Source organism: Vanessa tameamea, chromosome 25, assembly GCF_037043105.1.
Source record: "Vanessa tameamea isolate UH-Manoa-2023 chromosome 25, ilVanTame1 primary haplotype, whole genome shotgun sequence".
NCBI classification, from domain to species: domain Eukaryota; kingdom Metazoa; phylum Arthropoda; class Insecta; order Lepidoptera; family Nymphalidae; genus Vanessa; species Vanessa tameamea.
The window spans coordinates 2,911,317-2,926,492 of NC_087333.1; the positions used below are offsets into that span (position 1 = coordinate 2,911,317).

Below are 15,176 nucleotides of genomic sequence, written 5' to 3' on the forward strand. Positions count from 1 at the left end.
AGCCGGCTTGTGGGTTGCATAAAAAATGTCTGGCCTGGCGGCGGGTCGCTAACGCCGCCTCTAATGACGGCACACTCGCCGCGCTCGTTTCCTGCATAGGGTCGCAAATGATTATATTTGTTGGTATAATTTTACTTTTATAATATATAAGACTTTATCGTTTAATGCTAGTTAAATGGTTCGGTTATAAATACACGATACAAGTATGGTTAGTTTTTCTAAATAACGCAGTTGTATGATTACGGGTTTAAATAATTTAATTTAACCTTATGACAAATAACAAATAAAGCATTAATGAACGAGGATTTTTTTGTCCGTATGTAACTCATATTTTGTAAATTTGTAGTAATTTATTTAATAGGTTAATTTTGCATAAATAAATATTACATTCTATTTTTAATTCAAGTTACAAGATAAAAAATGAAGTAAGAAATGACATATGTGCATTTATTTTAAAAGAATTAAAACAAAGACGTAGGCGTTTTTATGTCACGATTACAATTGAATACAAGTCTAGATTTAACTGAATAAAAATGCATATAATCTGTTCTAGACAGCGGCACATTTTAATTTAATAATGAATAATGACTGCTGTAAAATACTCCAACATTCCCAGCCCTGATAACGTGGGTGCGAGCGCTCGCCTCCTACATATTTAATTTGCTCGGACTGGTTTCTGTCCGGGCGCCGCGCTACGCTTTGTGTTTCGTTATGGCTCTATCGGCTTGCGACTATAAGACTGCTTGATTGAAGCATCGCTACTTTATTGCTTACTGTCTGTTTTGAATGCACTGCTGAAAAGTTTAGATTCATACATATTGTCCTACGCTGTATTTTGTCAAATTTATTGATTGCGGTAACTATTTAAATTCAAGTAAAATATTGAGCTCGTAACGAATTTATATTCAAAATATAATAACCCAAGCCAAGAATAAAAGTCTGTCACTTAAAAGAACGTCTTAGAGAGAGAGTAGAGTTTCGTAGGGCGCAAAATATATAAGCCAAAAAATATAATCCCCGTCACGAACTCACTGGTTTTGCGGATTGAGCAAACCAGGATTATGTAAGGGAAAATTCTCGAGGCTTTGACGGAATAAGAGGTCTTGTTAACTTTGTCTCAGAAATTGACAAGACTTTTTATTTTATATATATTACTTACACATTTTTAAAAGAAACCTAAAGTAAAAGTATTAAATGAATGTTTCGTAATTTAAATGAAGCACAAAAAAAAACGCGACGCTAAAATATTTGTAAAATCGCAAATAAATGCAGTAAAAATAATAATATATTTTGACAAAAAACATTCACAAAGCTTCCCCCAAGTGGACTTACTCATATCTTAATTCATAATTCAATATACACTTCTCTGTCGCAAAGTGCAAGTTCGCGAGAAAAAAGCTAGAGCAAGCGAACAGGGTGTGGGTGGCCCTATAGTAGTATGGGATGGGGAGCCAGGGCGTAATCCCTTATCGGTGCCGCCGACCGCGCATCGGCAATTATTATAAAGAGTCGGTGTAAACTACTGCTGTGTAAAGTTCAAACCCCTAAATTGTATGGAAAATCTAGGTGACTAGGGGTTTCGATAATTAGTTGAATTAGAGATCGTGATTTACTATGATTTTCAGCATATTGTTTTATATATCACAAACAGAAGTTTTAAGCTTAATATATTATTTTAATTTTATAATCTACATAGCTACTTGTGTTTCTTATAAAACACAGCATTTCCAGTGATATGTAGACACTAAATATTTTATCTACTCGTAAATTTTTACCTCAGTCTTAACAAGAATTTCTTACAGTATTGCCGAGCCAAAAAAATAAAAGATAAATGTTCAGCTTCCTTATATGCCCTATTCTCAGTCTTGGCATAAAGTCTAGCAGTATTTTAAATTCACAGAGACACATTCAGTGTTCGTTCCAAACTATATTTTACAATAATTGAATTTTATTAAACTAAAAAGTTGGTCTGTAACATGTGATGACGTTATTTTAAATTAAATTAAAATATAGTTTAAATAATTTATAAATTGTTTAAATATTATGTCGTTGACGTAAAATCGGCCCCGCATCAAGTACCAAACCGCATCAAATGCTGTATACAGGATCGCGGTCGTAAGCTATGTAAGCCGTCGGCCACCACGGCAGGCCCGTTGGCTACGGGTCCCGCTGTGGTGTCCACCTTTTCTAACATATAGCGGTGTCCCGCTCACGCGTAGTAACACCCGCTTTGACACGTCCCGTAACACGCGAGAGCTTAAGTTAAGCCCTGAGCGAACGAATTTCATTCCATGACTAAGGATGGTGTAAAAATTTAATAAAAACAGTAGTAACTGGTTTCTTTTTTGTTTAGTTATTATCAAAAATTCTAAAATAGTAAACATTTATTATACTATTTACAAAATAACTAAAAAATATAAAAACGAATAATATTCACTGCCTTAAAGTCAATATAATTTTTAAATTGACGCAATTTTTTCTAATGAGCATTACTATGAAAGTCGAGAGGAAGAGAATCGAACATTTTATTCGTCAAATCGTTTAATGCGTCTATGCTAAGAAACTAGTACTAATATTTAATGAATACATAACCATCTCGCCTATGCTACCGATATAATTAAAATGATAATCCCTTTAATTATATCGGTAGATTTATCTTCTCGAATCACAAATCTATTGTACAGTTTTTGAATTGATTTCGTGTAAAAGATAATAAATCGTAGTGATATGTTTGGCCAAATCAAACCTCCGAAAGTAGTTCGGAGGAGGTTTGATTTCTAGTTGTGTTTCCAACAAATGTGGAAAGTATAGATCCGACTCCACAAATTTATAATATTCGAGTTTACAAATATACACATAAGTTTTAAATACTTCTATTTAAATATTCTGTTTCAAACAATTTTAATCACAGTACATAATACGAGTGCAAAGTCGGGACTGCCGCTTGTTAATAATAAAATATGAATTCTATTTAATTCATTTCCCGCGCGTCATTTCGCTCCGTGTCTCTGCAATTATGGCGGAACTTTCCAGAGTATTTTGGCGGGAATATAAACTATTACGTACAGACTATAAATGTACTATTGTTGCATTTCGTTCGGAATTTATCAGTAATACTTAAACGAAGAAATACAGTAAATAGAGCGACGGTAAAAAAACATTTTATAATGAGGTATTTGTTTGATTTTCTTCATTTTCATAAGCTTACAAAAATAATTTAAATGTACATTACATTTTATTATTAAATTTAATGCTCCGATCAAGGTCTATAGTTATATAAGAATTAATTGCCTTCCTAAATATGCAGACTACCTTACTACCCTACTAAATAGAATATCTCAAATCAGACTAACAGTTCTTGAGATTAACGTTCAATAATATTAACTCTAGCTTTATAAGTATAGATACACAATCTATACATATCAACCATCGAGTTACAACGAGTTAATTTTGAAGAGTACCAAATAAAGAGTACCAAATACGACCGCCATTTTAAAATCAAAATCAAAATATACTTTATTCGAGTAGGCTTTTACAAGCACTTTTGAATCGTCATTTAACAAACTATTTAAAGTAAAGCTACCACCAGATTCATTTAACTACTAAACATCAATACTTTAGCTGTATTCCGGTTTGAAGTGCGGCTGAGCCATAATTTAAAAAAAAGTAAAAAAAATAATGCTAATGGTTTAAGGCTCACTGATGGGCTGAGGCGTTCTCTATTCATTTTAGGAGGATACGTAGCTTATTCCACTTATATTGTGGGATTATGAGTGCACATTAGAAAAAAAACATCCAACAAATGCCGATTTTTCTCGAAATGCTTTCTTCACCGTTGAGCATGAGATGAACACGTCAATTATTTAAAAAACTAGTTCTATTTGCCCGCGTTTGAACCCGCAATCTTCAGCAAAGTATCACGTATTCTAGGCACTGTGCCATCCCAGCTCCTACACGGTGTAATTACAGCCATAAGATACATATATTAAATATAATTGTTGGCATTGCTTTAGTGATGTCAAGAGTTGGTTCAAACTATTAGAAGTTCCAGTGAGATGGCGTTTTAAAAAAAATTATCGTCTTAAAAATTTCACGAAAATCGATCGAAAATTTCCGTCGGAAATCTAACCTATATCCTTACCAACACGTAAAAACAATACCCTCCACGCTTGACCAATTACAAGGGGTTTCCTCCTACTGATTAAAAATCTATCGCATCGTTACTCTGTACTTCCGGGTGACGTGATTCGAATTTCGAAAAATATCAAGTAATTTAAATGTTTTAAGATAATTTCAAATTTATTCGTAATTAGTAATATTACATGGATTTATAAATTATAGATAAAGCTTTATACGTCTATATATTAATAAATGAGGAGACGTTTTTTTTAGTTACTGAAAAATACTACAAAACCAATATACATAAAACTTAGCAGCGCATTTTGGAGAAGATCGCTTGGTGGTAGAGCTAGGTGCAAATGCGTCGAGCGGTAACCATCTCGGCGCTCCGGGCTGGACATGCATTTATATTCGACTAGGTTCGGACTGGGCCACAAAGGACCTTTTTTTGTGCAGTATTATCGAGGACCGACTCTACTAAATATGCATAGATCACAGTATTAAGGATATGCAATACGGAAGGCAGTATACAGACTTTTCTACGTGTGTATGTCACTGAACTTCTCCTTAACGACTTCAGGGTGGCGCTTCAATTGCGGAAAATTAAAAAAAAAACTTATTTTAACCGCACAACTTTAGCAGCGGCAGCTATTGTATAAAGTATCAAGCGGTTATTTTATACTTGTTAAATTATGTAAATATATTTCTCTGAAGTAATTATTCGTTCTATTTATCCATAAAGTTGTATTGAAACATACAATTAAATATACAGGTTTATCGTTACTATAAGTTAAAGGTGAAAAAAACCTTACACATAAGGTTGTTTATGCATATCATAAAGCTTAAATATGCCTTATATTCCTACTGCATCCCACTTCTAATGCCAGAGTCAGTCTGATTCCGTTCATGTAAAAAGCAGTATATGCAAATTCTGCAGATGCCGCCATAATAAGAAGCTGTAGTAAACAGGAAAGCACTCGGAAGCGATTTTATTTCGCCATCGCGTCTCCAGCTATTCTAAGTTTACGATTACGACCACAGCTGCAAGTAAATGGGGCTGTTAAAAGCAAAATAAAATATTTGCTGACCGAAACTGATAGATATCGGCGCCATTAAGTGTAATGCGATACGTAATTTTTTTTTTTTTTTTTAGTCGAATCTTTTTCTACAATAAACGCTTCGCATCGGGTCTTCCCACACTTTAGCAATTTAGAAAGACCTATTTTCTATTTAATTTATTCCAATATTAAATGTACTTCATTAGTCCTTCAAAAAACGGTCCCAAAATCTGCTTAAACCCCGATCAAATACGTTTGGTTCGTTTGAGATTCGTTCAAACAGTCTAGCGTATCGGAGGGAATATATTCTATATACAATATAGGGATGGCCTTTATTGTTAGCGAACACGCATAATCCCCTTGTAACGTTGCGTATTAGAGCCATTTTGTCAAGAGATAAAAACAGTATATGCAAATTGGCGATGCGGCACTTGCAACTAGCACAGTATATGCAAATTCTGCAAATACAGCTACAACAAAAAGCTGTAGACGTATAATTGTGTCGAGTTTTATATTGACGCGTTTCAACCTATTTAAATTTTATTATTATTGCAGCAACTGTGACTTGGAATGACCAATTAAATTCTCGACTAGGTAGAGTTAAGTTAGCTTCGAAGTGTGTCATTCTTCCTGCTTTATTTCAGGCTATGCTTAATTTGTATGTTGTACGGTACGGTACGGTAGTGTCAATTTTTTTTATTTTGCAAGATGTTACCCAATTACACACCTGACGAGAATCTGAATGATACTTTTTAGAAATCATTTTAACTGGGTATTTGCAATATATAAAGTGATGAAAAATGTAAAGGATGAGGTTATGTGTGCAATCGTATATCCTATATATTCTTTATCCAAAGGGCTTTCAACGGAACATGTGAGGCACGAGCTAATGAGTTGAAAGCAGATATTAATAAAAAATGATACATAGATTTCGTAGAAATTTTGGAACATTATAATACCTTGAACAATAATTTAAAAAGAAAGAGACAACAAAAATTAACTCTTATCTCTATGAATCAATTAGCGCGATCAATGCCATTGCAATAAAAATATTTTTTTAAAATACGTCTGATAATTTGACAATCATTACCCACGTAATGTTCATTTTTGAATGTTCTGTCAAGCATGCCTATCGAAGCGAATAGAGAAAGAAAAAGTATAGCATATTTAAATTTGGGTGAAAATCATACTTATATACTAAATATTTATTCTTGATTTGCAATTGTAGCCTTTATTTCAATTTGTTATATCCTAAGTGTCTGTTAACATTATCTGAGATGGTACACTTGTAATTAAAGAACAAAATAGACTGAATTAAATAATTATTCGATTATTTGCGTGCGTGCGAAACAGTTAGGAAATATAATATTAATAAGAGAAAAAAAATCAAGATGTCCTTATTAAAAATATTTTTTTCTTATATAAACCGTGTAGCCAACTTGATGGCAACTTTTTTTTTATTTCATCAAGTAACAAAAAAAGTGTATTTTAAGTAGTTGCGTAACCCTAAAGCGCTCTCGAAATCTCTGTAACAAGGGCGCGAACCCCGAGGGAGTTTTGAAAACACACCTTGAAAAACTCTTTTTGAAGGAAACTAAATCTCTAGCTGGCCGTTCCGACTTCGTCCGGGTGAAATCAAAGTTCATTTTACCACAGAGCCACCAATAGGGTTCAATTTAAACCACCCAAGGCCATTCAATTCTCTCAAACGTACTCAAAAATGGCATCAAAATCGGTCCAGTAAAGATATCCGTAGTAAGACTCACAATGAACAAATAGATAGATATATAACCACGGGTTATTTTGAAATTTGATTTTTTTTTTAATTACACCAGTTAATTTAAATGTTTAGTACTCAACACAATACTAACAGTCACGTGTCAATGATCTTATTTCATAAAAAGAAACCGATGAATAATATCATGGAGTTATAAGTATTACAAATAAAAGACCAAGGCACATTTATAAAATATTTATTTTTTTAATAAATCACATTCCATTTATATAATTGTGGCACATCGAACAACAGATAAAATATACTTTTACTAATATCAAATCTATACTATAATCTATATTGAGGTATTTTTTTCTTTTCCTCCATTACCTGCTATCACACTGAAAATAAATTCGTAAACTTCTAATATACACAATAACTATATGTTAAATAAAACTAATAAATTTTATAAAAAAAATAAAAAATATCAAAATACTTTCGAATTTGAAAAATCGAATGTTACGTTATTATTGCAAAATATGTCGCAATTACGAAATATTTCTGTAGTTCTGAAAGGTAATAATTTGATCATAATTTCAGAAACTTTTAGTTAAAATATCTAAACAAAAAATATACAAACTCAAATAACCTAAACACAGCCGAACATGAAAATCTAACACCGAATCAAAGACTAGTAATATGTTTTGATGTCACATTTCATTATTATATTTTTCTTTCACGTATATAAGTAATTCTGTATATAATTTGTACTTTGGCATTTCATCACTATTACATGTATAAAATCGCGGCTTATTTAACATCTATCACATTTATAGAAACATCTAAAACACATACCTACTTGAGTTTACAAGATAGTTGCCGTTATATTTTAAATTATCTATAATACGTATATTGTATTTGGTACTTGTCGTGTGCTATAAAATACTTTAACATATATGCCGCAATCATTCTTGGAGACATGTTTGGCACTGATTTTGTCAACGATTTGATAAGATAAATATATATTTGGATTTTTACCAAAATTAAAATCACTATTGTCTCAGAAATAGCTTTGCAAATCGTTTGGCATGATGTATGCCATAGATTTTCTTCTGCTCCAAGTTTTATTTTTTTCGTTTACTTCATTTTAGAAATCCTAGAAAAATTATACAAGGTTTTGAAGTCCTAGGGTTTGAAGTTACGGCAACTACTTAGAACTCTATATTTTTATCGATATATGAGCAGTGCTACTCGTATTTTACGTCCGAAGACTTTCAACGTATTTCAAATTCATCCACTAATCTTCCAATTCAGATCCTACACAATATTCCGTTTTTAGATCTCTATTCAAATCGTCGGGCGAATCATTTCTCATGTCCATTACACGCGATGCATAAGGGCTTTGTGAGGCCATGCTTGCTAATATACCGTTTGAAAGAGCCTGCACTGACAGCGCCTCCTGCGACGGGCCCGCGTAGCTATACTGCTGATATACAGCCTGTATTCTCGCCGCATTCACAAGCGTTTGAATCTTTAACTGCGTGTCCAAAGCCAAACTCAAAGGCAATTTGCGAAGTTGACTCGCAATCAATTTGCCGAACATTTCGAATTCATTCTCGTTCCCGTTCTCAGAATGCTGACTCAAATCTTGCGCCGTTTCTGACTGGTCGCTTCGTTCGTCGAAATTGCTCTTTTTTTGTTTTGCCGGCACCGGATAAATCGTTGCGAGCGATGTAGTTAGTGGCGTTGCTATACCGACAGGGGGATTAAGAAATGGAGCGGACGTCGAGGTCGGCAGGATCCCGAATGGGGACGAAGTTTGATTGAGCCCGAAGGGCGTACTCGGTCGAGGGGATGGCGTATTTAAAACGTACGGAGTTGACGATCGCGTTGAACTGCGTCGTTTTCGTGGGCTCTTCTTTTCGGGCGATTTTCGTTCGCTCAAATCTTGAACGGCATCGCTGTCGTCGCTCATTGGTATTTCGAGAAGACTGTTATCCACCTAAAACAAAGAAAGTTTCGCTACAAAGTTAGAATGTTAGAGCGCATGTCTAAACTACATAAATAAAAGAAGCACTCACGGAGCTCGGAGTGACGATCGCCCGCAGAAACCTGTCTGCGTGCTCGAACCACGTGACGCTTGGACGGTACGCATGCGCGCCGGCCTTCCTCGCCGCGCGAATTTTCTTCAACTCGACGCTGTACGACGATCGTATATTCTTTATCTTATTTTTCAGTTCTTTAACCGTTATATCAACTAGATTCAATGTTTTTATTATTTCAACGTATCCTTGTTCGCGTACTTTCTTGTTTTTGTAGTTTTCGGACACTGGATTCCAGAGGTACTCGCGTTTCTCGTACTCAATTATCATTTGGATGGTGAGGTCTTCGCTCCACTTAGGATTGGCTAGTATCGCAACCATTTCGTCTATATCATTTGTGTATATTTTTTTTAATTTATTGCGATATAAATTCGCGTGTTTACGAGTCGAGCTACTAGGAGCGCAGAAGGGTGCGGGCGTGTCGCATGCGCGCAGCATACTAAAAGCACGTCGATGGGCCGACACCCCGCGCGGGGGGACTATTTCGGGAGTAGCCGATACGCAGCCGCGTGCTTTCAAGCGTGCTATTTCCTCTCCGCAGCGCGTCGCGGACGAGCCGGAGTGAAATGGAAGATTTGTGACCGGCGACCGGCGACCGGAGAACGACCGGACACATTCGCACATTGATACTTATTCGGACGTCTTAGAAAGTTTAAACTATAAATAGAATGTACACATACATAAACAAAGTCTAGATATTCACAAGACAGATTGTCTTTATCTTTTTTACCATTTGACAATTCGTAACGATACTCGACGTGGGCGACAATAATAAATTATAATTATAAATAAATTATATTTTTTTGCAAATTACGTTGAATGATATTAAAGATACCACAATTCTATAATTGTAAACTTATGTACTATTCGCTCGCAAAAAGAAACACATTATGGAGATGTATATCTAACCTTTATTTTAGTGAAACAGGTAGTTGAATTTGTTTTATATCAAAACAAAAAAATACATCATATATAAAATATAAGTAAAAATATAAACAATTATTTATTAATTCACCTAACACATCTTGATACTAACTATAAAATAAAAAAAAAATAACAACGAAACGTATCACGCGTATGATCTCCTAGTACAAACAAAATAAAGAACAGTATAAAATTTCAAAATGCAGCGAAACATTTCATCAGAAGCAAATCTGGCGGGAAACGTACACAGACCATTTTCTCAATCTCGTGGCTGCCAAGCGCTAGCAAGCATTTCACGTTTCACATATTTCTTGTTTGCGACCAAACGATGTCTATGCATGCTGGCGATTTGTGAACTTAACTTGCAAATGTTTTAGGTATCTGTGTAGAACTTTTTTATAGAGTATCTGTGCTATTAAGTGGTATTTGTGTTCAGGAAACTATTCGTAAATATAGGGAATCTGTTTGTTGTATAAATAAATGTACGTATAATTTAGTAAAAATAAAGCTTTTACATACTTATAATTAATATATTATTTCTGTATAGATTTTATTTTTTATTCTTTTTATATTATAAAGATTATTATAGATTATAAGGATTTAATTGCATATTTGCGTGTACTTCATAATTTTTAAAGATAATTTTTCTTTAAGTAATATTTTTTATAGTATTAAATAATTTTTCATTTAATTATTCTGTTTGCAATCGAATAAGTTTACATAGTTTTAAAATAAAAACATAGAAATATTCAAATGAAATTTCGGATATAACTTCGTAATATTTTGGTATATTTTGGTGAAACATCTCAGCTCATTTTCTGGATCTCGTGGCAACCGCGAACGTTTCACATATTTCTTGTTTGCCGACGCTCCATTCTAGACCCGGGTAATGGAGCCGGGAATTGCGGGCTGCTGGGTTTTATCTTCGTTAAAATATTTTTGAGCTTTGAACGCGATGAACTTAGATGGTTTTCGGTTGTAAGGATGACATAATTAGTTTATTTATTCATCTCAAACGTAATTATTGCGAATTGTATGATATTTAACTCATAAGTTGGTAACAAACAAAACCAAAACTCATCACAGAAGTCGTTCATAAAATGCCAAAAATTGATTAAACATTGACAATAATAATTATAATACTTAAACGATACACGGTACAAATAAGCGTATCGTATAAGTCGAGTGAGATACGAAGCGAGTTCTTACAGAATAGTACTGTATTATTGTTTATCACATTGTATCTGTGTATCATTTTTCAATTACGTTTAACTTAATTTGACACGGTTCTATCAATTCTATGCAAATACTTAGCGTACACAACTATGTCAAATAATGTGAACCGTTGACACGGCTCCTATAAGTTATTGCATTCATGATTTGCATACAAGTGACAGTCTAAGCTAAATATTTAGATTTAAATAAGATTACATTAAACTGAAACTGAAAATAAGTTAATTAGTAATTTCAAACAGTATCTTACGTTAGATCATGTATTTAATTCTTGGGTCATTATATTATGTTTTTTTGGTTTTTTATATTATTACTGGCGACCCGCCCTGGCTTCGTACGAGTTTAATTTATTAATAAAGAAAATAATATGATTTCTATATAATTCATACCCTATGGCACTCGGGAATTAATGTAGCTTTATACCAGTGAAAAAAAATTTAGAAATGGATCAATTGTTCCAGAGTGTAAAAACAAACAAATTTTAACTATAATATGAATATAGACATCAACTTGCAAGTTAATTATTCTGCTCAATTCTTGCGATTATAATTTTGAAAATAAAGCGGTCATACTAACTCAAAATCAGACATTTTTAAACCGCACAAGCGAAAAAGCATTAACAGCGAAATATTGCTACTGCAGCGTCCCTTAGCTTAGTTAATGGAATTTGAAGGAAGCGCGCAACGGTTATCAAAGCTGATATCACTCGGTCTGTAAAATTAAGTGATTTTCAACCCTGTATAAATAAGGGTATGTATAACGAAATATAAAATATTGGTATAATTAGGACGGACGAAATACAACGGATTTTAGTGTTGTTTTCATCAATGAACAGAGCGATTCATTGTATATATATATATGAATAATAGTTGCATATGTTAAATTTTCTATATTCAATAAAAATTAAAAAAAAAAACTTTTTATATTGCTCTAAAATCTAAAAGTTGTATAATGACATTTTTTATACTCACGTGAGGCGGGGGCAGGTGGCTAGTCTTTCATAATTTTAGATTTTGTTCTAAATTCTGTTTAAAGTCGAGATGGGTCGTTGTTAGAACACGGAAACTTCAGTTGTCGTATTAGAGTAGCAAGGTGGAAAAAGGTAAAAATCGATTCCTCAATAAGCATATCAGATCACCCCAATATAGGCAGCTCGACTCTTAAAACCTACTCTAACCTATAGACAGACTGACCTATACCTGACAGACAGACCTATAGACTGACAGAATAGAAACTGGTCTCTTTGCCTTCGAGTACTTCATTAACACTCAACAGATCAGCTTATCTTGCAACTGACGAAACATTAAAGCAAAAAAAAAAAACATACCGGATTCGGCACATATTTACAGTGCATCAACTAAATCTCATCGTAATTTTTGATTAATATCAAGAAATATGGATATATAGCATAATAATTTTGATAAAAAATAAGAACATTTAATTACCTAATTTAATCTTTTTAAATCCAGAGATTAAAAAAAGGAAAATACAAGTGTTCTACGATAAACGAATGATATTACGATAGGAGACGTTGAGACACGTCATTTAGCTTACAAGGTGCCTGCTTGTGACAGGAAACGGATATTAAGCTTTTACACACAGGATGCATTAGTCTCGATGTGTTTGGTTCTGTAGCGTGTACATGCAATTTATATGATAGCTTCTTTTTACCTTATACCTAATATAGTTTAAACTAGAACGTGAAAATCACGCTTGTCACGCCAATAGCCTAATTTAAAGCGAGTAGAATTGTGAACCGCAGCAACTTTGTAATAATTTTATACATACTTAAGCCTTTTCCAAAACGCATTGTATCTTTTGGTATAAGTTTTATGTATATTGGTTTAGTTGTTTCAATTTCAGCATTACAATACAAACGTTTCGTCATTTCCCCAAAGTCAACATATATTCGTTCATGTACAAAGTATTCGTTTAAAAAAATAATAAAACCTGTAGATATTATATCAAAGCTTTACAATAAACTTTGTAATATACGGAAGTGTTTAATTAAATACAATTACAAGAATTAATAGAGTTAAATTTTATGCTAAAATTATCACATGTAGATATGCTGTACAAGATTATATTTATAGAAATTGACTTGCTGTATCACGACGGTTTCGCTGGGCATGAAATAAAAAAAGGGTTTTTCTATCGAAAAATACATCTCGGAATCTGGAAGTTGGAAGTAGGTATAATACCGTGCCTGGGAAATCACTTAAAGCTAGTGCTCCTACCTGTGTTTGTGCACACACTTGTCCACTATAATATTCTCTACGTAGTTGGCTAGTCTCCCTTGTTCTACTGGCATGGTCGAAATCGGTCAGTACGATATCATCAGGAGCGTCTTCCACCATACTGCTCCATTACAAACTGTGGAGGTGTGGGAGAGACAGAGCTTCATCCAACAAATGCAAGCTACAGCAGGTCGGCTCGTAAAAAATACTCTAATAATCTCTAATAAAGTTAACTTTGAGTCTTGGTTGTAACATCTATAACTATTAACAGCAACAAATCTCTCAACGAAATAACTGAATACCGTGTTCAATTAAAACATATATTTCCATCATTCCGTGACATTAGATTGATTCGAATTGGCACGATTCCTAGCAGCCTCGATGTATCTAGCATTCCACATAAACGCGAATATTCCCGTCCCATGGATTTACATTGAGATCTTCACTCATATGTCTCAGTCTCTAGATTAGGCGACCTCTGTAAACAGGAAGCTTAAATGGTACGTCTTGGACTATCATCCCGTCTTAAATATTTGATATTCTCTTTGCGTAGGACGCCTGACTTGCAAATGTTGAATGCTTGAGCACCATTTGTAGCTGATCTAGTAATTTTGGGTCATCACTTAAGTAGTGGAGTAAGCTTCAAACCTTTACCTTAAAAGGAGATGAATGGGAGAGTTTGCCCAGCAATAATACATTAACGAGCCTAACATAGGATACCAAAATAACTTCAAAATTGAAACTATACGTAGTTAATTTAATACGACGTGATGAGACACATCTTATGAGTTAATGTTGGTCTAATTCGATATAGATCTGTTCATTTACGAAGTCTCTCCACGTTAACGGCGTGTAATAAAAAATAACATCTGACTCTTTGTTTGTTTTCTTCAACTAAGACATTGTAAGCATAAACGTCACTCATACTAATACACACCAAAAATTTAGCGTGTAGGGACGCGCCTTCGTCAGTGCATATATAATCTACAGTCACTAGTTATTCTCAACCTCAAATTTGTTAGCAATTGTAAAATGGAAAATAAAACCTAAGCATAAAAATATTGATATTTTTTGTCTTCTCTTTAGTCTTCTTGATGGTTTTGAACTACTGAAGATCCTGATATTTGTTTATATATTCTACTTATTTGTAATTAAGTTTATAATTAAAATAAAAAAGACAATATAGTTAGGTACTAATTTAAGAAGTAGTTGTCTAATAATTATAGTATTTAAAATTATGTTAAAAATAAAAAAAACGGACACAAATTAAGTGTATACTATGTATGTATATATTCAGTATAACCAAATACAACTAACCAAACTTTATTTGCTAAGATATTCCGAATTGGTAGAATCGTAAACAGATCGGCTTTACCTGTGGATAGCATTCCACGTAACCTATCGGACTATTCTCCTCAATTTGATCGAACAATGCGTGTAGTTAATTGTCTTGATTAGTACTTTGTGCGAATGGACAATGCTGTGATGGCTTTTTGACGTCTATCGCCAATAGACACTACAGGTGTAATATTAATATTTAAATCTTGAAACGTATTGACTTACAATAATACTAGGTTATATGATATAATTGGGCCATTGTCCATGGGCGGTGGTAACCGCTTACCATCAGGTGGCCCATTGGATTTTCAGCCAATCTAAACCATAAATATATATATATTTATATTATTTAATGATTTTTCGTAACGACAAAATAGAGAAAAACATTAGATAATATGAATTAGTAGAAAGTATTTTGAATACCTTATTTAAATAGGTTCTTTAAGGTTCA

General features: G+C 33.5%; 2 protein-coding genes across 10 annotated transcripts in view; both read right to left on the minus strand.

Moving 5' to 3' along the window:
- LOC113403506 (uncharacterized protein) overlaps positions 1-15,176 on the minus strand; it is a 130,455-nt gene that overhangs the window by 93,137 nt on the left and 22,142 nt on the right. The window lies entirely within an intron of this gene.
- LOC113403508 (uncharacterized) lies at positions 7,135-9,431 on the minus strand. Its single transcript, XM_026644087.2, has 2 exons — positions 8,973-9,431; positions 7,135-8,893 (listed from the first exon to the last, which is right to left on the minus strand). Exons 1-2 carry the CDS (start codon positions 9,429-9,431, stop codon positions 8,189-8,191), a joined length of 1,164 nt encoding a protein of 387 aa, XP_026499872.1. The 3' UTR covers positions 7,135-8,188.